At 37.2% G+C, this 23,006-nt stretch overlaps 1 protein-coding gene across 5 annotated transcripts in view; it reads left to right on the forward strand.

Moving 5' to 3' along the window:
- The window catches only part of WDPCP (WD repeat containing planar cell polarity effector), a 464,584-nt gene that overhangs the window by 403,219 nt on the left and 38,359 nt on the right, over positions 1-23,006 (forward strand). For 2 of the 5 annotated variants that reach the window (XM_063648672.1, XM_054475134.2), the window contains exon 15: positions 17,469-17,631. The exons of 2 other annotated variants lie outside the window; for them this stretch is intronic. In XM_063648672.1, coding sequence (XP_063504742.1) covers positions 17,469-17,631 — 163 coding nt within the window. Of the gene's footprint in view, positions 1-17,468; positions 17,632-23,006 lie in introns of those variants that run through there. One more of the 5 variants, XM_063648677.1, reaches the window with a different exon arrangement.

The raw sequence follows: 23,006 nt of genomic DNA on the forward strand, positions 1-23,006 counted from the left end.
TGAATGAGAAATTTATCACGGAGAACTTCACCAACTTTTTCTTATGTAAAAATGAACAAACATAACTTTTGGAAATGAAAAATTCACTGAAGGAATTAAAAAATACAGCTGAAAGGGTCAATAACTGACTAGATAAAGCAGAAGACAAAATCTCAAACTTTGAAGACAATCCTTTGAATTAATCTAGTCAGACAAAGATAAAGAAAAAAGAATAAAATAGAATGAACATTTTGAGAAGCACGGGATTATATAAAGAATCTAAACTTATGAGTCATTGGTGTTCCTGAGGGGGAAGAAAAAACAAAGTTTTGAAAATCATTTAAGGAAATAATAGATGAAAATTTCCCTAATTTTATAAGAGATTTAGACATGCAAATACAAGAGGCCAAATGAATACTAGGAGAACACACTGCCAGATGGATTTCACCACAATGTGTAGTCATTAAATTGTCTAAAATTAATATAAAGGAAGAAATCCTAAAATCAGCAAGAGAAAATCATCTAGTCACTTGTAAAGGAAACTCCATCAGACTAACAGTGGACTTCTCAGTGGGAACTTTATAAGCCAGTAAGAGATAGATTGGGATTCTATTTTCAATGTGCTTAAAGGAAAAAAAAATTGTAAACCACAAATTTTGTATTCTGCTAAAATAAGTTTCATAAATAAAGGAGAAATAAGGTACTTCCCAAACACTGACAGAATTTATCACCACTAGACGAACCCTATAAAAATATTCAAAGGAGTTCTAAACATGGAACAAAATGGTCAATGTTTGCCATCATAAAAAATACACAAAACTATAAAACTCACAGGTCTTATAAAAACAGTTACACAAAGGAGGAAGAGAAAGAAATCAAATTACAACAGGACAGAACTCCGCCAAACAACAAAGACAAACAGAAAGAGGGAAAAAAAGATGCAAATAATGTACAAAGCAATTTGATAACAATTAACATTATGATAGAAACAAACCTCACATATAACTATGAACATTGTACATAAATAGATAAAATGCTTAATTTAAAAGGTATAGATTGGCAGATGGGTTTTTTAAAATATGAACCATATTTTCATAAGAACTATAAGAAACTCCCCATATTGGTAAAGATTCTTATAGCCTGAAGGTAAAGGACTAGAAACAGATCTCCCGCACAAACAGAAACTAAAAGTGAGCAGGAGTATCTATGCTTATATCAGATAAAACAGACTTTTAATCAACAAAAGTAAAAAAAAAGACAAAGTCAGTCATTATATAATGATAAAGGGATCAATTCTACAAGAGGATATAAAAATCCTGAATATATACACACCAAACACTGGAGCAGTCAGAGTCACAAAACAAATATTACTGGACATAAAGAGATAGACAGCAATATAATAATGGTGGGAGACTTCAACACTGTACCTGTAGCAGTTCACAGATCATTGACAGAAAAACAACAAGGAACACTGGGCTTAAATTGATCTTGAGACCAAATGTACCTGACAGACATTTACAGAACATTCTACCCAACAACAGCAGAATATAGATTCTTCTCATCAGTGCATGCAGCATTCTCAAACACAGACCATACATCAGGTCACAAAACAAATCTCAATAAATTTTTAAAAATTGAAATCATACCAAGTATTTTCTCAGACCACAGAAAAATAAAACTATAAATAAATATCAGGAGGAATGATTGAAACTATACAAATACACACAAATTGGATAACATATTCCTGAATGGTCTTTAGGTCAATGACAAAATTGAGATGGAAATTTAAAAATTTTTGGAAATGGATGAAAATGAAAACAACATACCAAAACCTCTGGGATACAGCAAAAGCAGTGCTAAGAGGGAAGTTTATAGCATTAAATGCTTACAACCAAAGAATAGAAAAATCAAATTAACAACCTAACATCGCACCTCAAGAAACTAGGCATTACCATTCAGAACATAGGCATGGGCAAGGACTTCATGTCTAAAACACCAAAAGCAATGGCAACAAAAGCCAGAATTGACAAATGGGATCTAATTAAACTAAAGAGCTTCTGCACAGCAAAAGAAACTACCATCAGAGTGAACAGGCCACCTACAAAATGGGAGAAAATTTTCGCAACCTACTCATCTGACAAAGGGCTAATATCCAGAATCTACAATGAACTCCAACAAATTTACAAGAAAAAAACAAACAAACCCATCAAAAAGTGGGCAAAGGACATGAACAGACACTTCTCAAAAGAAGACATTTATGCAGCCAAAAAACACATGAAAAAATGCTCACCATCACTGGCCATCAGAGAAATGCAAATCAAAACCACAATGAGATACCATCTCACACCAGTTAGAATGGCAATCATTAAAAAGTCAGGAAACAACAGGTGCTGGAGAGGATGTGGAGAAATAGGAACACTTTTACACTGTTGATGGGACTGTAAACTAGTTCAACCATCGTGGAAGTCAGTGTGGCGATTCCTCAGGGATCTAGAACTAGAAATTCCATTTGACCCAGCCATCCCATTACTGGGTATATACCCAAAGGACTATAAATCATGCTGCTATAAAGACACATGCACACGTATGTTTATTGCGGCATTATTCACAATAGCAAAGACTTGGAACCAACCCAAGTGTCCAACAATGATAGATTGGATTAAGAAAATGTGGCACATATACACCATGGAATACTATGCAGCCATTAAAAATGATGAGTTCATGTCCTTTGTAGGGACGTGGATGAAACTGGAAATCATCATTCTCAGTAAACTATCGCAAGAACAAAAAAACCAAACACCGCATATTCTCACTCATAGGTGGGAATTGAAAAATGAGAACACATGGACACAGGAAGGGGAACATCACACTCTGGGGACTGTTGTGGGGTGGGGGGAGGAGGGAGGGATAGCATTGGGATATATACCTAATGCTAGATGACGAGTTAGTGGGTGCAGTGCACCAGCATGGCACATGTATACATATGTAACTAACCTGCACATTGCGCACATGTACCATAAAACCTAAAGTATAATAATAATAATAATAATAATAAAAAGAAACTAGAAAAAAAAGAACAAAGAAAACCCAAAGCTAACAGAAAACAAATAACAAATCAGGGAAGAACTAAATGAAATTGTGAACAAAAGAACATTATAAAGGATCAAAGAAACAGAAAGTTGGTTCTTTGATAAAATAAACAAAGTTGACAAACTGCTAGCTAGACTAATCAAGAAAAGAAGACAGAAGATCCAATAAACAATCAGAAATTTAAAAGGAGACATTAGAACTGATACTGCAATACAAGTGATCATCAAGGACTACCACGAACATCTCTACACTCACAAACTAGAAAATCTAGAAGACATATAAATTCCTGGAAACAAAACCACCAGAGATTGAACACATAGAAATCCTAAGCAGACCAATAACAAGTAGTGACACTTAATCAGTATTAAAAAAGTCTCCTAAGGAAAAAAAAAAAAAAGAAAGTCCAGGGCCAAATGGATTCACAGCCAAATTCTACCAAATCTACAAAGAACTGGTACCAATGCCCTCTGAAATGCTTCCAAAACTTCAATGAGAAGGGAAGCCTCCCTGACTCATTCTACAGCACCAGTATTATTCTGATACTAAAGCCGGACTAGCACACAACAAAAAATGAAAACTATAGACCAAAATCTGTGATGAACATAGATGCAAAAATCTGCAGCAAAGTACTAGCAAACTCAATACAACAGCACATCAAAAACATAATACACCACAATCAAATGGTTTTATTCCAAAGATGCAAGTATAGTTCAACATACTCAAGTAAACAAATTTGATTCATTACATAAGGAGAATTAAAAACAAACTATATAAATATCTCGATACAGAAAAAGCATTTGATAAAATTAAGGATCCTTTTGTGATAAAATCCTCAACAAACTAGGCATAGAAGGAACATACTGCAAAATAATAAAAGCAATATATGATAAGACCACAGAAAACATTATACTAAACAGGGAAAATTTGAAAGCAGTCTCCCAAAGAACTGGAACAAGACAATGATGACCACTTTCACCACTCCTATTCAACATACTAGAAGCCCAAGCCAGAGCAATCAGGCAAGAGAAGAAATAAAAGGCATCCAAATTTGGAAAAGATGAAGTCAACTTATCTTTGTTTGCTCATGATATGATCTTATACCTAGAAAATCCCAAAGACTCCTAGATTTTGTAAGTTCAGTAAAGTTTTAGAATATGAAACTGATGTACAAAAATCAGTGTCATTTCTATACATCAACAACAAACTGAGAACCAAATGAAGAACTACAATAGCCACAAAAAAGTAAAATATTTAGGAATATATTTTAAACAAGGGGGTGAAAGATCTTTACAAGGAAAACTACAAAACACTGATGATAGAAATCATATATGACACCAGTAGAAAAACCTCCCATGTTCATGGATCACAAAAATCAATATCATTAAAACAACCATACAGATGTACAGATTGAATGTAATTCCTATTTTTAAAATGTAATTTTTCATAGAATTAGAAAAAACAATCCTAAAATTCATATAGAATGAAAAAAGAGCCTGAATATCCAAAGCAATTGTAAGCAAAAAGAACAAAGCTGGAGGCATCACATTACCTGACTTCAAATTATACTATGAGGTTACAGTAACCAAAACAGCATGGTACTTGTATAAAAATAGACACACAGATCAATGTAACAGAATAGAGAACTCAGAAATAAAGCCATATACCTACAGACAACTGATCTTTGACAATGTCAACACAAACATACCCTGAGGAAAGGACATCCTTTACAATAAGTGGTACTGGGAAAATTGGATTACCTGTGCAGAAGAATGAAACTGGACTTCTGTCTCTCACTATCTACAAGCCAAATCAAGATCAATTAAAAGCTTAAATGTAAGACCTGAAACTATAAAAATACTAGAAGAAAACCTAGGGAAGACTCCTCTGGACATTGGCCTAGATGAGCAATTTATGACCAAGGCCTCAAAAGCAAATGCAACAAAAACACAAATAGACAAATGGGACTTAATTAAACTAAAGAGCTTCTGCAAAGCAAAAAGAAATAAAAGAACAGACAATGTGTAGAATGAGAGAAAACATTTACAAACTATGCATACAAGGGACTAACATACAAGGAACTCAAACAACTCAACAACAACAAAAACAAATCAAAGAACATAAATATTTTCTCATCTTTTACCCACCTCCTACACTACCGAATGGGCAAAGAACATGAGTATTTTTTCAAAAGAAAACATACAAATGTCTAACCTGCATATGAAAAAATTTTTAACATCACTAACGATCAGAGAAATGCAAATTAAAACCACAATGACATATTTCACACAAGTCATAATGGCTAATACTAAAAATTCAAAAAATAACAGATGTTGGTAAGGATGCAGAGAAAATGGAACACTTACACACTGTTAGTGGGAATGTAAATTAGTATAACCTGTATGAAAAACCATATGGAGATTTCTCATAGAACTGAAAATAGAACTGCCATTCTAGGCAGCAATCCCACTACTGGCTATCTACCCAAAGGAAAAATAATTAGATCTAAGAGATACCCACACTCATATGTTTATCACTGCACTATTCACAATACCAAAGAGATGGAATCACCTACGTTTACATCAGTGAAGGACTAGATACAGAAAATGTAGTATATATGTGCAATGGAATACTACTCAGCCATATAAAATAAAATCATCTTTTGCAGCAACACTGATGGAACTGGAGGCTATAATCTTAAGTGAAATAACTCAGAAACAGAAAGTCAAACACCACATGTTCTCACAAGTGAGAGCTAAATAATGTGTACATATGGACATAAAGTATGGAACAATGGACACTGAAGATTCAGTAGTGTAGGAGGTGGGTAAAGGATGAGAAATAAATTAATGAGTACTATGTACATTATTCAGGTGGTGGTTACACTAAATGGCCAGACTTTACCACTACACAGTATATCCATGTAACAAAACTGCACATGTACCCCTTAAATGCTTACCAAAAAAAAGTAATAGAGGTCTTCAGCAACACAGTTACCACCCTTCCACTGTTCTGAGGCTCCAGTGTCTATTATTGTACACTCTATTTCCATTTAGCTCCTATTTATAAATGAGAACATATGGTATTTGACTTTCTGTTTTCTGAGTTATTTCACTTAAGATAATGACCTCCAGGTCTATATAAAGAACAGAACGTATACAGAACACTCACCCATCAACTGCAAAAAAACACATTCTTTTCAAGTGCACATGGAACACTCTCCAAAACAGACCACATGAAGGCCACAAAACAAATCTTAACAAATTTTAAAAGACAGCAATCACAGAAAATATCTTCTCTGATTACAGTGAAATGACACTAGACATCAACAACAGAAGGAAAACTGGAAAATCTACAAATACATGAAAATTAAGCAATGCACTCTTAAACAACAGGTCAAAGAAGAAATCACAAGGAAAATTAGAAAACTTCTTGAGACAAATGAAAATGAAAACACAATGTTCCTGTGTTAGGCCATTCTTGGACTGCTATAAAGGAATACTCCAGACTGGGTAATTTATAAAGAAAAGAAGTTTTATTGACAGTTCTGCAGGCTCTACAAGCACAGTGCTGGCATCTACTCAGCTTCTGAGGAAGCCTCAGGGAGCTTTTCCTCATGGCAAAAGGTGAAATGGGAAGAGCAAGGGAAGGCTGGAGAAGGAGAAAGAGAAGGGGGAGGTGCCACACACTTTTAAACAGCCAGATCTCATGAGAACTCACTATTGCAAAGACAGCACCAAACGGATGGTGCTAAACCATTCATGAGAAATCTGCCCCCATAATCCAGTCACCTTCCATTTCACCTTCCTCCATGAGGAAAAATTCCCTGAGTCCTCCCCAGAAGCTGAGCAGATGCCAGCACCATGCATGTACAGCCTGCAGAACAATGAGTCAATTAAACCCCTTTTCTTTATAAATTACCCAGTCTCTGATATTTCTTTTTTTTTTCCCCCCGAGACAGGGTCTCACTCTGTCACCCAGGCTGGAGTGCAGTGGTGCAGTCTCAGCTCACTGCAACCTCCATTTCCCTGGTCAAGCAATTCTCCAGCCTCAAATTCCTGAGTAACTGCAACTACAGGCATGATCTACCACACCTAGGTAATTTTTGTACTTTTTGTAGAAATGGGGTTTTGACATGTTGCTCAGGTTGTATGGTATTTCTTTATAGTGATGCAAGAACAGCCTAATAATACAAGGTCCCACCTCCAACACTGGGGATTACATCTCAACATGAGATTTGGAGGCAACATCCAAGCCATATCAGTGCCCAAACTTGTGAGATGTAGTGAAAACAGTACTAACAGAGAAGTTTACGGCTATGTTTACATTAAAAAAGAAGAAAGACTGAAAATTAATAACCTAATTTTGTACCTTAAGAAACTGAAAAGAAAGAAAAACAAACTAAACCCAAAGCTAACAGAAGAAAATAATAAAGTTTAGAGCAAAGATCAATGAAATAGAGAATACAAAAGCAGTAGAAAAAAAATCAACAAAACTTAAGAGGTGATTTTTCCAAAATACCTACAAAGCTGACCAATTATTAGGTATACTAATTAAAAAAAAAGAGAGAAGACTCAAATAACTAAAATCAAAAATGAAAAAGGGGATATTACAGCCAATACGACATAAAATAAAGAGGGTTGTAAGAGAATATTACAAACAGTCGTATGCCAACAAACTGGAAAACTTACATAAATGGACAAAATCTTTTAAACACACAACCAACCAAGATTGGATAATGAAGAATTACATAATCTGGACAGACTTACAACTATTAAAGAGATTGCATCAGTAACCAATACTCCATACAAAGAAAAGCCCAAGACCTCATGCCTTCATTAGAATATTCCAGCAAATATTTAAAGAAGAATTAGCACCCATTCTCCTCAAAGTCTTCCAAAAAAATTAAAAGAAGGGAAAATCCCAAATTCATTATATAAGGCCAGCATTACCCTAGTAACAAAGCCAGATGAAGACAAAGAAAACTACAGACCAACATTCTTGATAGATATTGGAGCAAAAGTCATTAACAAAATACTAGCCAACGAAATTCTTAGGCATAGTAAAAAGATAATATACCATGATCAAGTAAAATTTACTGATGTAAAGTAAGGATGGTTCAACATAAGAAAATCATTCTAATCACATTAACAGAATGAAAGATGAGAACTACCTAATCATCTCAATTGATACACACAAAAAAAATTTGACAAAACTGGATGTTCTTTCATGCTAAAAATGTTCAACAAACTAGGATGTAAGGAAACTATTAATACCCCAACATAATAAAGGCTATACATGAAAAGACCACAGCTAACATCAGTCTCAATGGTGAAAAACTGAAAGCCCTTCCTCTAGGATCAGGAACAAGACAAAGATGCCTGCTTTCACCCCTTCTATTTAACATAATACTGGAATGTCCTAGTCAAAGCAATTATGCAAGTGAAATAAAAGACACCAAAATCAGAAAGGAAGTAAAATTGTCGCTGGTTATACATGTCTTAATCTCCTATGCAGCAAGCCCTAAAGATCCCATTTAAAAACTTTAGAATAATTGAATGCAGCAAAGTTGCAAGATGCAAGTCAACATACAAAAATTCATTGCATTTCTGTACACTAAAAATGAGCAATCTGCAAAGGACAGTAAGAAAACAATTTCATTTACAATAGCATCAAAAAGAATAAAATACTTTGGAATAAACCTAACCAAGGAGGTAAAAGACTTAAAACTAGAAAACACTGCTGATAGGTATTAAAGACACAAATAAATGGAAAGACATCCAATATTCATGGATTGGAATACTTCATGTTGTTAAAATGTCAGTATTGCCCAAGGTAATCTACCAATTCAGTGCAATCCCTATCAAAATCCCAATGGCATCTGTGGAGATATAGAAAAATCCATTTAAAAATTCATATGGAATCACAAGGGATGCTGAATAGCCAGAACAATCTTGAAAAGGGAAAAAGAGGTCTTTCTGTTTTAAAACATATTACAAGGCTACAGTAATCTAAACATTAGTACTGGCATAAACACCGACATATAGACCAACAAAAATGAACAGAATTGAGAGCCCAGATATAAACCATTAACCATATGGTCAAACAATTTTTGACAGATGTCAACACCATTCAATGCAAAAGGAACTATCTCTTCAACAAACGTTGCTGGGAAACTGGATATCCCCATGCAAAAGAGCGAGTTGGACACCATAAACAAATTAACTCAAAATGAATTGAAGACCTGGGGGGAGGAGCCAAGATGGCCGAATAGGAACAGCTCCGGTCTACAGCTCCCAGCGCGAGCGATGCAGAAGACGGGTGATTTCTGCATTTCCATCTGAGGTACCGTGTTCATCTCACTAGGGAGTGCCAGACAGTGGGCGCAGGTCAGTCGGTGAGCGCACCGTGCGCCAGCCGAAGCAGGGGCGAGGCATTGCCTCACTCGGGAAGCGCAAGGGGTCAGGGAGTTCCCCTTCCAGGGGTGACAGACGGCACCTGGAAAATCGGGCCACTCCCACCCGAATACTGTGCTTTTCCGAAGGGCTTAGGAAACGGTGCCCCAGGAGAGTATAGCCCGCACCTGGCTCAGAGGGTCCTATGCCCACGGAGTCTCGCTGATTGCTAGCACAGCAGTCTGAGATCAAACAGCAAGTCGGCAGCGAGGCTGGGGGAGGGGCGCCCGCCATTGCCCGGGCTCGCTTAGGTAAACAAAGCAGCCTGGAAGCTTGAACTGGGTGGAGCCCACCACAGCTCAAGGAGGCCTGCCTGCCTCTGTAGGCTCCACCTCTGGGGGCAGGACACAGACAAACAAAAAGACAGCAGTAACCTTTGCAGACTTAAATGTCCCTGTCTGACAACTGTGAGGAGAGCAGTGGTTCTCCCAGCACGCAGCTGGAGATCTGAGAACGGGCTGACTGCCTCCTCAAGTGGGTCCCTGACCCCTGACCCCCGAGCAGCCTAACTGGGAGGCACCCCCCAGCAGGGGCAGACTGACACCTCACACGGCCGGCCAGGTACTCCAACAGACCTGCAGCTGAGGGTTCTGTCTGTTAGAAGGAAAACTAACAGAAAGGACATCCACACCAAAAACCCATCTGTACATCACCATCATCAAAGACCAAAAGTAGATAAAACCACAAAGATGGGGAAAAAACAGAGCAGAAAAACTGGAAACTCTAAAAACCAGAGTACCTCTCCTCCTCCAAAGGAACGCAGTTCCTCACCAGCAACGGAACAAAGCTGGACAGAGAATGACTTTGACGAGCTGAGAGAAGAAGGCTTCAGACGATCAAATTACTCTGAGCTACGGGAGGATATTCAAACCAAAGGCAAAGAAGTTGAAAACTTTGAAAAAAATTTAGAAGAATGTATAACTAGAATAACCAATACAGAGAAGTGCTTAAAGGAGCTGATGGAGCTGAAAACCAAGGCTCGAGAACTACGTGAAGAATGCAGAAGCCTCAGGAGCCGATGCGATCAAATGGAAGAAAGGGTATCAGCCCTGGAAGATGAAATGAATGAAATGAAGCGAGAAGGGAAGTTTAGAGAAAAAAGAATAAAAAGAAACGAGCAAAGCCTCCAAGAAATGTGGGACTATGTGAAAAGACCAAATCTACGTCTGATTGGTGTACCTGAAAGTGACGGGGAGAATGGAAACAAGTTGGAAAACACTCTGCAGGATATTATCCAGGAGAACTTCCCCAATCTAGCAAGGCAGGCCAACATTCAGATTCAGGAAATACAGAGAACGCCACAAAGATACTCCTCGAGAAGAGCAACTCCAAGACACATAATTGTCAGATTCACCAAAGTTGAAATGAAGGAAAAAATGTTAAGGGCAGCCAGAGAGAAAGGTCGGGTTACCATCAAAGGGAAGCCCATCAGACTAACAGCGGATCTCTCGGCAGAAACCCTACAAGCCAGAAGAGAGTGGGGGCCAATATTCAACATTCTTAAAGAAAAGAATTTTCAACCCAGAATTTCATATCCTGCCAAACTAAGCTTCATAAGTGAAGGAGAAATAAAATACTTTACAGACAAGCAAATGCTGAGAGATTTTGTCACCACCAGGCCTGCCCTAAAAGAGCTCCTGAAGGAAGCGCTAAACATGGAAAGGCACAACCGGTACCAGCCACTGCAAAATCATACCGAAATGTAAAGAACATCGAGACTAGGAAGAGACTGCATCAACTAACGAGCAAAATATCCAGCTAACATCATAATGACAGGATCAAATTCACACATAACAATATTAACTTTAAATGTAAATGGACTAAATGCTCCAATTAAAAGACACAGACTGGCAAACTGGATAAAGACTCAAGACCCATCAGTGTGCTGTATTCAGGAAACCCATCTCACGTGCAGAGACACACATAGGCTCAAAATAAAAGGATGGAGGAAGATCTACCAAGCAAATGGAAAACAAAAAAAGGCAGGGGTTGCAATCCTAGTCTCTGATAAAACAGACTTTAAACCAACAAAGATCAAAAGAGACAAAGAAGACCATTACATAATGGTAAAGGGATTAATTCAACAAGAAGAGCTAACTATCCTAAATATATATGCACCCAATACAGGAGCACCCAGATTCATAAAGCAAGTCCTGAGTGACCTACAAAGAGACTTAGACTCCCACACATTAATAATGGGAGACTTTAACACCCCACTATCAACATTAGACAGATCAACGAGACAGAAAGTCAACAAGGATACCCAGGAATTGAACTCAGCTCTGCACCAAGCGGACCTAATAGACATCTACAGAACTCTCCACCCCAAATCAACAGACTATACATTTTTTTCAGCACCACACCACACCTATTCCAAAATTGACCATATACTTGGAAGTAAAGCTCTCCTCAATAAATGTAAAAGAACAGAAATTGTAACAAACTGTCTCTCAGATCACAGTGCAATCAAGCTAGAACTCAGGATTAAGAATCTCACTCAAAACCGCTCAACTACGTGGAAACTGAACAACCTGCTCCTGAATGACTACTGGGTACATAACGAAATGAAGGCAGAAATAAAGATGTTCTTTGAAACCAACGAGAACCAAGACACAACATACCAGAATCTCTGGGATGCATTCAAAGCAGTGTGTAGAGGGAAATTTATAGCACTAAATTCCCACAAGAGAAAGCAGGAAAGATCCAAAATTGACACCCTAACATCACAATTAAAAGAACTAGAAAAGCAAGAGCAAACACATTCAAAAGCTAGCAGAAGGCAAGAAATAACTAAAATCAGAGCAGAACTGAAGGAAATAGAGACACAAAAAACCCTTCAAAAAATAAATGAATCCAGGAGCTGGTTTTTTGAAAGGATCAACAAAATTGATAGACCACTAGCAAGATTAATAAAGAAAAAAAGAGAGAAGAATCAAATAGATGCAATAAAAAATGATAAAGGGGATATCACCACCGATCCCACAGAAATACAAACTACCATCAGAGAATATTACAAACACCTCTATGCAAATAAACTAGAAAATCTAGAAGAAATGGATAAATTCCTCGACACATACACCCTCCCAAGACTAAACCAGGAAGAAGTTGAATCTCTGAATAGACCAATAACAGGAGCTGAAATTGTGGCAATAATCAATAGCTTACCAACCAAAAAAAGTCCAGGTCCAGATGGATTCACAGCCGAATTCTACCAGAGGTACAAGGAGGAGCTGGTACCATTCCTTCTGAAACTATTCCAATCAATAGAAAAAGAGGGAATCCTCCCTAACTCATTTTATGAGGCCAGCATCATCCTGATACCAAAGCCTGGCAGAGACACAACAAAAAAAGAGAATTTTAGACCAATATCCTTGATGAACATTGATGCAAAAATCCTCAATAAAATACTGGCAAACAGAATCCAGCAGCACATCAAAAAGCTTATCCACCATGATCAAGTGGGCTTCATCCCTGGGATGCAAGGCTGGTTCAATATATGCAAATCAATAAATGTAATCCAGCATATAAACAGAACGAAAGACAAAAACCACATGATTATCTCAATAGATGCAGAAAAGGCCTTTGACAAAATTCAACAACCCTTCATGCTAAAAACTCTCAATAAATTAGGAATTGATGGGACGTATCTCAAAATAATAAGAGCTATTTATGACAAACCCACAGCCAATATCATACTGAATGGGCAAAAACTGGAAGCATTCCCTTTGAAAACTGGCACAAGACAGGGATGCCCTCTCTCACCACTTCTATTCAACATAGTGTTGGAAGTTCTGGCCAGGGCAATTAGGCAGGAGAAGGAAATCAAGGGTATTCAATTAGGAAAAGAGGAAATCAAATTGTCCCTGTTTGCAGATGACATGATAGTATATCTAGAAAACCCCATTGTCTCAGCCCAAAATCTCCTTAAGCTGATAAGCAACTTCAGCAAAGTCTCAGGATACAAAATCAACGTGCAAAAATCACAAGCATTCTTATACATCAATAACAGACAAACAGAGAGCCAAATCATGAGTGAACTCCCATTCACAATTGCTTCAAAGAGAATAAAATACCTAGGAATCCAACTTACAAGGGATGTGAAAGACCTCTTCAAGGAGAACTACAAACCACTGCTCAAGGAAATAAAAGAGGATACAAACAAATGGAAGAACATTCCATGCTCATGGGTAGGAAGAATCAATATCATGAAAATGGCCATCCTTCCCAAGGTAATTTACAGATTCAATGCCATCCCCATCAAGCTACCAATGACTTTCTTCTCAGAATTGGAAAAAACTACTTTAAAGTTCATATGGAACCAAAAAAGAGCCCGCATCGCCAAGTCAATCCTAAGCCAAAAGAACAAAGCTGGAGGCATCACACTACCTGACTTCAAACTATACTACAAGGCTACAGTAACCAAAACAGCATGGTACTGGTACCAAAACAGAGATATAGATCAATGGAACAGAACAGAGCCGTCAGAAATAATGCCACATATCTACAAGTATCTGATCTTTGACAAACCTGACAAAAACAAGAAATGGGGAAAGGATTCCCTATTTAATAAATGGTGCTGGGAAAACTGGATAGCCATATGTAGAAAGCTGAAACTGGATCCCTTCCTTACACCTTATACAAAAATCAATTCAAGATGGATTAAAGACTTAAATGTTAGACCTAAAACCATAAAAACCCTAGAAGAAAACCTAGGCATTACCATTCAGGACATAGGCATGGGCAAGGACTTCATGTCTAAAACACCAAAAGCAATGGCAACAAAAGCCAAAATTGACAAATGGGATCTAATTAAACTCAAGAGCTTCTGCACAGCAAAAGAAACCACCATCAGAGTGAACAGGCAACCTACAAAATGGGAGAAAATTTTCGCAACCTACTCATCTGACAAAGGGCTAATATCCAGAATCTACAATGAACTCCAACAAATTTACAAGAAAAAAACAAACAACCCCATCAAAAAGTGGGCGAAGGACATGAACAGACACTTCTCAAAAGAAGACATTTATGCAGCCAAAAAACACATGAAAAAATGCTCACCATCACTGGCCATCAGAGAAATGCAAATCAAAACCACAATGAGATACCATCTCACACCAGTTAGAATGGCAGTCATTAAAAAGTCAGGAAACAACAGGTGCTGGAGAGGATGTGGAGAAATAGGAACACTTTTACACTGTTGGTGGGACTGTAAACTAGTTCAACCATTGTGGAAGTCAGTGTGGCGATTCCTCAGGGATCTAGAACTAGAAATTCCATTCGACCCAGCCATCCCATTACTGGGTATATACCCAAAGGACTATAAATCATGCTGCTATAAAGACACATGCACACGTATGTTTATTGCGGCATTATTCACAATAGCAAAGACTTGGAACCAACCCAAATGTCCAACAATGATAGACTGGATTAAGAAAATGTGGCACATATACACCATGGAATACTATGCAGCCATAAAAAATGATGAGTTCACGTCCTTTGTAGGGACATGGATGAAATTGGAAATCATCATTCTCAGTAAACTATCGCAAGAACAAAAAACCAAACACCGCATATTCTCACTCATAGGTGGGAATTGAACAATGAGAACACATGGACACAGGAAGGGGAACATCACACTCTGGGGACTGTTGTGGGGTGGGGGGAGGGGGGATGGATAGCATTGGGAGATATACCTAATGCTAGATGACGAGTTGGTGGGTGCAGCGCACCAGCATGGCACATGTATACATATGTAACTTACCTGCACATTGCGCACATGTACCATAAAACCTAAAGTATAATAATAATAATAATAATAATAAAAGAAAAAAAAAAACAAAAAACAAAAAAAATGAATTGAAGACCTAAACATAAGAAACAAAAGTATAAAACTGCTAGAAGAAAACATTAGAGAAAAGCTTCATGATATTGGATATGACAACGATTTCTTGTATGTGACACCAAAAGCATAGGCAACAAAAGCAAAATAGACAAATGGGACTACAAATGGGGCTTAATCCAACTTAAAAACTTTTATGCATTAAAGGACACAATAAAGTACCAATAAAGTGAACAGACAGCCTAAGGAATGGGAGAAAATATTTGCAAATCTGACAAAAGAATTAATATCTAGACGACATACAGAGCTCCTACAACTTAAGAACAAAAACAACCTAATTAAAAATGGGCAAGGGGGCTGGGCACCATGGCTCATGCCTGTAATGCCAGCACTTTGAGAGGCAGGATTACAGGCATGAGCCACCACAGGAAGTGGGAAGATTGCTTGAGCCCAGGAGTTCAAGACCAGCCTGGGCAACCTAGTGAAAGCCCCTCTCTACAATAATGTTTTTTTTAAATGAGTCATGCATTGTGGTGCACACCTGTAGTCCCAGCTACTCAGAGGGCTGAAGTGGGAGGATCACTTGAGCCTGAGAGGTCAAGACTTTAGTGAGCCATGATTGTGATACTGCACTCCAGCCTGGGCAACAGAGTGAGACTCTGTCTCAAAGAAAAAAAAGGACAAGTGACTTGAATCCACATTTCTTCAATGAAGGTATACAAATGACCAACAAGCATATAAAAAGATGCTCAGTATCACTTATTAGAGAAATGCAAATCAAAACCATAAGGTAGCATGTCACATTCATTAGGATGACTAGTTTTAAAAAAACAGAAAATAACAAGTTTGTCAAGGATTTGGAGAAATTAGAATCCTTGTGCACTGTTGGTAGGATTGTAAAATGGTGAACCACAATGAAAACAGTATGGTGTTTCCTCAAAAATTTAAAGATAGATCCACTGTATGATATGGCAATCCCCCTTCTGAGTATATGTCCAAAAGCACTGATAGCAGGGTCTCGGAGATATCTGCACATCCATGTTCATAGCAGCATTATTCACAATAGCCAAGAGGTGGAAGCAACCCAAATGTCAATAGATAGAGAATGGAAAAACAAAGCATGGTATATATATACAACAGCTTACTATTCAGTCTTAAAAAGGAAGAAATCTTGTCACATACTACGACACGGATAAACCTTGAGGACATTATGCTAAGTGAAATAAGCCAGTGACAAAAACACGAATACTGTATGATACCACTTATATAAGATCTAAAGTTATCAAATTCATAGAAACAGAAAATAAAATGTTGGTTATCAAACTGGGAGAGGGGCAAATGGGGAATTGTACAATGGGTGCAGTTTCAGTTTTGCAAGACAAAAAAGTTCTGGAGATTTGCTTCACAACAATGTGAATATACTTAACACTATTGAACTGTATGCTTTAAAATGTTTAAGATGGTAAAAATTATGTTTTGCCATACACGGTGGTCCTAAGAGTTTTTTTTTTTTTTTTTGGTTTTAAATAAGGTTTATGTTTCTTACAAAAAATATATTTTTCACAGCTTCATTATGTTTCAAACAATATTTTTAAACAATGCCCTGTCAAAGTTGCCAATATCTCTCTATACACCTCTGTACATCTCTAACATATGGGAGTATGTATCTCCCTATAAAGTTTAAAATGCTAATTGAAAGCAAATATTGGGAAAGATATTTTCCTTTCCTTTTCAAGTTATGTGCTATATGTGCAAGAGTAAAATCACTTCTTGCAATATTCCAAGATAAAATATTCCAGCAATTGGCTAACAAAAACAAAAAAATTGTATAAATAATATGCTGGTTAAAAACACTATATATAAGCAAGATATAAATGAATTTTTTAAAATCTATACTTGAAAACATTCACTATTCTGTTATCAAACTGCTGAAGTAAGTATAAGAATGACAGAAGTCATAGGGAACTAGGACAACAAGATTTTCAAATTGACAAAATAAAGAAAAAAGTTCCACTGGGATATGTGAATGTTGTTCTGTAATCTTACTTATAAGGGAGTTAGCAGAAATTGTACTTAGTATTTCACTCATATATTAACATTTTTAACAGAACTCCTGGGGCCCTTGGACAGAGGGGATATGCTAAATGAAGCTTTTATTGGCCTGTCTTTAGCACCTCAAGGGGAAGACTCATTTCCAGATAACCTCCCTCCCTCTTGCCCAACCCACAGACATATTTTACAACAAAGAATACTGAATGGCTCTTCTAACAGGTAAGAAATGTTGAACTGAGGAAATTGCTCCATAAAGTATTTTGTATTACCTGTTCGAATGCGAACTAATAGCAAAACAAGAATATTTCAAAATGTCAAGGAGAAAAATTTGCATTTCTCATGGCTCAGACTTTGCAGTAGTTTGGTTATTCAGAGCAGGCATAATGAATGGCAGAAGTGAATGTAAAAAATAATATTGCTACAATAAATGTTATTCTGGGCCAAAATGAAATTACTATAACATATTGAATTGTTTGTATTCTGCTGTTAAATTCTAGGATTGTTGGACTACCTTTAATAAATATTAATTTTTAGAATATGTAGTTTGAATTATAATTTATATAATATTTATTTAATGCAAGTTTACCATTAGTTTTTGAAATCTGATAAATGATAGTTTAAATATCTGATATCTGTCCAGTTTGCTACATGGGGTTATTGAGAAGATAAAGAATAAATATGAAATTTAAAAAACAAACAAAAGTAATAATGTTATTTAAAGTGATAATTATATTAATTATGATAATGAGTCTCTCAAGCAAGGGTCAGCAAGCTTTTTGTGTAAAGGGCTAGAGAGCAAATATTTTAGGCTTTGCAGGCCAGAGAAACTTTTGCAACTACTCAGTCCTGCTGTTACAGTAAAAAAGTGGCCACAGACAATATGTAAATGAATGAGAATGGCAGTGTTACAATAAAACTTTATAAAAATAGGCAGTGGGTCAGATCTGTTCCCTGGTTTATGCATAACATCCCTGCTTTTGAGGATCCTATTTTCAGTAATTGTAAAGAGGCCACATTAAAAAATACGTATATATCAATTATACATACCCACCTAAAATACCCTCAAGAAAAATGCCTCAAACTGTACACATTAACAGCAAATAAAGAGGGGGAGGATTTCCAAGTATGAAAGAGTTTATTTGGATATCAGCAAATCCTCTCCCCAAGAAACAAATATAAAACTAGACAAAAGCCATCACTTCTGGGCTTTGGAAATCAAACAAAGGCAAACAACAAATTGAGAAGCATTTATTCATGAAAAATTGCTGAACTTCTAGTAATAAAGTAGAAGTCTCTCATTTTCTTGCCTGAAGCTGCTTCCATCCTCCTATCCATCCCCAAACTAGTTCTACCATGGTAGGACTGGCTTTGAAAACCAACAGCTGACTTGAGCTGAGGATGGGAAAACTCTGTCTAGCAGCATTGTCTAATAAAAGTAGCAAACTATTGTCAGTAAAATTGACAAACTTGATAGGAAATGCCAGTTCTGATCGCCTCATTAGGGCAAGTGACAGAATGGCAAACTAGCCAAAAATTCAACAGGGAGAGCCTGGAAATGAGAAAAACAAAGAGGGGCTAATTAAGCTCTCCACAAATTCTTTTTTTTTTTTTTTTTTTCTGAGACAGAGTTTCGCTCTAGTTGCCCAGGCTGGAATGCAATGGCACGACCTCAGCTCACTGCAACCCCCACCTCCTGGGTTCACGTGACTCTCCTGCTTCACCCTCCATAATAGCTGGGATTACAGGTGCCCACCATTGTACCCTGCTAATTTTTTTTTATTTTTTATTTTTAGTAGAGACAGGGTTTCACCATGTTGGCCAGGCTGGTCTCAAACTCCTGACCTCAGGTGATCCACCCGCCTCAGCCTCCCAAAGTGCTAGGATTACAGGCATGAGCCACCACACCCAGCCCACAAATTCTTGATGGGATTGAATGACCTCTCATTTTTTGGTTTTCTCTTGTCTGGTATTTTCCTCCTTATGCTTCTTTCTTCCTTCACACCCAAATGCCAAAAGTGCCCCTCTCTTTCTGCCTTTTCCCTGAGAAGCTATCCTTTTTGAAAACTGCCTCTTCAGATTGCATGGTACTTTATAGCATCTTCCCTGTAGTCCATGCTCCGATGTACCAGAATATCAGGAGCTAGAGAGATCATGCATTGGCATTTGGTGTTTTTTCCATTTTATTTACAATTATTTTGAAGTTTGGACATTCTCTGTCTTCAAGTCATGCTAAGGACATGATTGTCATGTAGTTTCATTTTTCCTTGTATGATGTTCTAGATTGTTTATAAAAGAAGTATTGGGAGCTAGAACATAGGCGACTGCTGTTATCTTCAGCTACCTAGAAGTCCTACCTCTATATTATTATTTTTTTGGGGGTGGGGAGCGGCATCTCACTCTGTCACCCAAGCTGGAGTGCAGTGGTGTGATCATGGCTTACTGCAGCCTTGACCTCCCAGGCTCAGGTGATTCTCCCACCTCAGCCTCCCGAGCAACTGCAACTACAGGCACGTGCCACCATGCTGGGCTAATTTTTGTATTTTTTTTGTAGAAACAGGGTTTCACCATGTTGCCCAGGCAGGTTTCAGACTCCTGGGCTCAAGTGATCCTTTTGCCTCGGCCTTTCAAAGTGCTGGGATTACAGGCGTGAGCCACCACATCTGGATACTTCTTTAGAAACAATTTTACTGAGATATAACTTACATATACCATAAAATTCACCCATTGTAAGTATACAAGTCAATGATACTTGGTAAATTTATAAAGCTGTATGACCATCACCACAGTTTAGGTTTAAAGCATTTCCATCACCCCCAAATAGTTCTCTTATGCCCAATTTCCACTCTCCTAACCCAGCCTGAGGCAAACATTGCTCTGCTTTCTGTCTCTAGAGAAATTTTATATAAATGAAATCATATAATCTGGACATTTCATATAAATGAAGTCATACAATATATTGCCTTTTGTATCCGGCTTCTTTCACTTAGCATTATGTTACTGAGGCTCATGTAATGTGTAGTTTATTCCTTCTTAATTGCTGAATAGTATTCTATTACATGGATGTGCCACATTTTGCTTATCCACTCACCAGCTGATGGTATCTGGGTTATTTCCATTTTGGGGCTATTATGAATAATGTTGCTGTAAACATTCACATTTAGGTTTCTAAGTGGACATATATTTTCATTTCCCTTGGGCAGATATCTAGGAATTGAATTGCTGGGTCTTATTCTAAGTTTATATTTAATTCGCTAGTTTTAAGAAACTGCCACATTGTTTTCCAAAGTGCCTGTAACATTTTACATACCCACCAGCAATATATAAGTGTTCCAATTTCTCAGTATCCTCACCAATATTTAATATTGTCAATGTTTTTTTATTATAACTATTCTGTTGGGTGAAGAATGGTATCTAATTGTAGCTTTAATTTGCATTTCCCTAACAACTAATGATGTTGAACATTTCTTATCTGCTCACTAGCATTCTTTGTTGTTATAGCTATTCAAATTTGTTGTCCACTCTTTAGTTGAGTTGTCTTGTTATTGAATTGTAAGATACTTTTATATATTCTGAATACAAGTTCCTTATTAAATACCTGATGTGCAAGTATTTTCTCCCAGTCTGTGGTTCGCCTTTTCATTTTCCAGTAGTGTCTTTTGAAGTGCAAAATTTCCAAATTTTGGTGAAGCCAAGGATAGCAATTTTTTCTTTTTTTGATTGTCTTTTATGTATTGTACTTAAATTTCTTTCTAATCTGAAAATGTGGATATTTTCTCATGTTTTCTTCTAGAAGTTTTATAGTTCCAGCTCTTAAAGTCCATTTTGAGTTAATTTTTATGTAGGATGTGAATAAGGGTCTAAGGTCATTATTTAATACATAGAAATACATGTTTCCCTGGTATTTTTTTTGAGGAAAAAAAAACTCATTTTCCCCACTGAATTGCGTTTACACCTTCATCAAAAATCAGCTGACTATAGGTGTTGAGTGTTTATTTCTGGATTTGTCATTCTGCTCCATTGATGTATATGTCTATTCATATGCTAACAAGTACCTAGACTTTGCTCTACTGAGGACCCCACTGAACTAGGATCTCACAAAACGTAGCCAATACCACAAAAATAAGCAGGAAAAAGATGAACAGTTTCATACAAAGTTACGTCAAAGTAACAGAAAATGAAAACTACACACATCAATTAAGGAAAATTCTCCTCCCCCAAAACAATCATGATGTCAAAGAAAACTGTACAACAACACACCAGGCAGAATTAGATACATTGGAATAAGCAACTGGGTATATTGAAACCCACTCTGAATTATAAAGACAAAATGAGGCCAGGCACGGTGGCTCACGCCTGTAACACCAGCACTTTGGGAGGCTGAGGCGGATCACCTGAGGTCAGGAGTTCAAGACTAGCCTGGCCAACATGGTGAAACCCCATCTCTACTAAAAATATAAAAATTAGCCTGGCATGATGGCACATGTCTGTAATCCCAGCTCCTTGGGAGGCTGAGGCAGGGGAATTGCTTGAACCCAGGAGGCGGAGGTTGCAGTGAGCTGAGATTGCACCATTGCACTCCAGCCTGGGTGACAGAGTGAGACTCCATCTCAAAAAAAAAAAAAAAAAAGAAAGAAAAAGAAAAAAATGGAAAATAGAAATGGACAGGAGAGAAGGAGGGAGGGATGGAAGAAGACACCAAGAAAATTGGCCAGGTGTGGTGGCTTGCACCTGTAATCCAAACACTTTGGGAGGCCAAGGTGGGAGGATCCCTTGAGCCCAGGGACTCAAGACCAGCCTGGGCAACATAGCGAGACCTCATCTCTACTGAAAAAAAAAAAAAAAAATTAGCCTGGCATGGTGGTCCACGCCTGCAGTCCCATCTACTTGGGAGACTGAGGTAGGAAGATCGCTTGGGGCCCTAAACATTAAGACTTCAAAGAGTCCTGATTATGCCACTGCACTCCAGCCTGGGTGGCAGAGTGATAGAGTCTCAAAAAAAAAAAAAAAAAAAAAAAAAGTCCACTGAAACAAATAAATTTTAAAAAAAAGCATAATATTATCCAAAAATGAAAAATAAGTTACAGGGTACCCAAATGAGAATAAACTCATAATAAAACTTAATTAAAAACATTGAAAATGGCGGAAAACAAAAGAAAATGAGAAGTAAAAAAGTCGAAGAAAAAGTAATGGAATGGGAGATAAGACAAAGAAGCAACAGCATTTGTATAATTGGATTCCTTGAAAAAGAAAAAATAAAACAATGTAACAGAATACTTGAAACTAAAAATCCAAGAAAATGTTGCAAAATGTATTCATGTACTTTTGCTTATGTAAGTTATTTTATCTTTTTACCAGAAGGCCCTAAACATTTTTTTAATTAATCATTGAAATATAAGAGTATAGCTAGGATATTTCTTGGAGCTGATTGTTCTAATTTTTCTCAGACACCCAAAGTGCACTTTCAGGAAAAAAGTATCAAACTTTTCAAACGAGTATCAAACTGTTCAAAAAAATAAAATGTAAGGCAAGGCAAAAGCAGAACTACAGTTTTCAAAAACTCAGTGACTGAAAGTGTGAACCAAGGGTAGTATAGT

This window comes from Pongo pygmaeus, chromosome 12, assembly GCF_028885625.2.
Source record: "Pongo pygmaeus isolate AG05252 chromosome 12, NHGRI_mPonPyg2-v2.0_pri, whole genome shotgun sequence".
In the NCBI taxonomy this organism is placed as follows: Eukaryota; Metazoa; Chordata; class Mammalia; order Primates; family Hominidae; genus Pongo; species Pongo pygmaeus.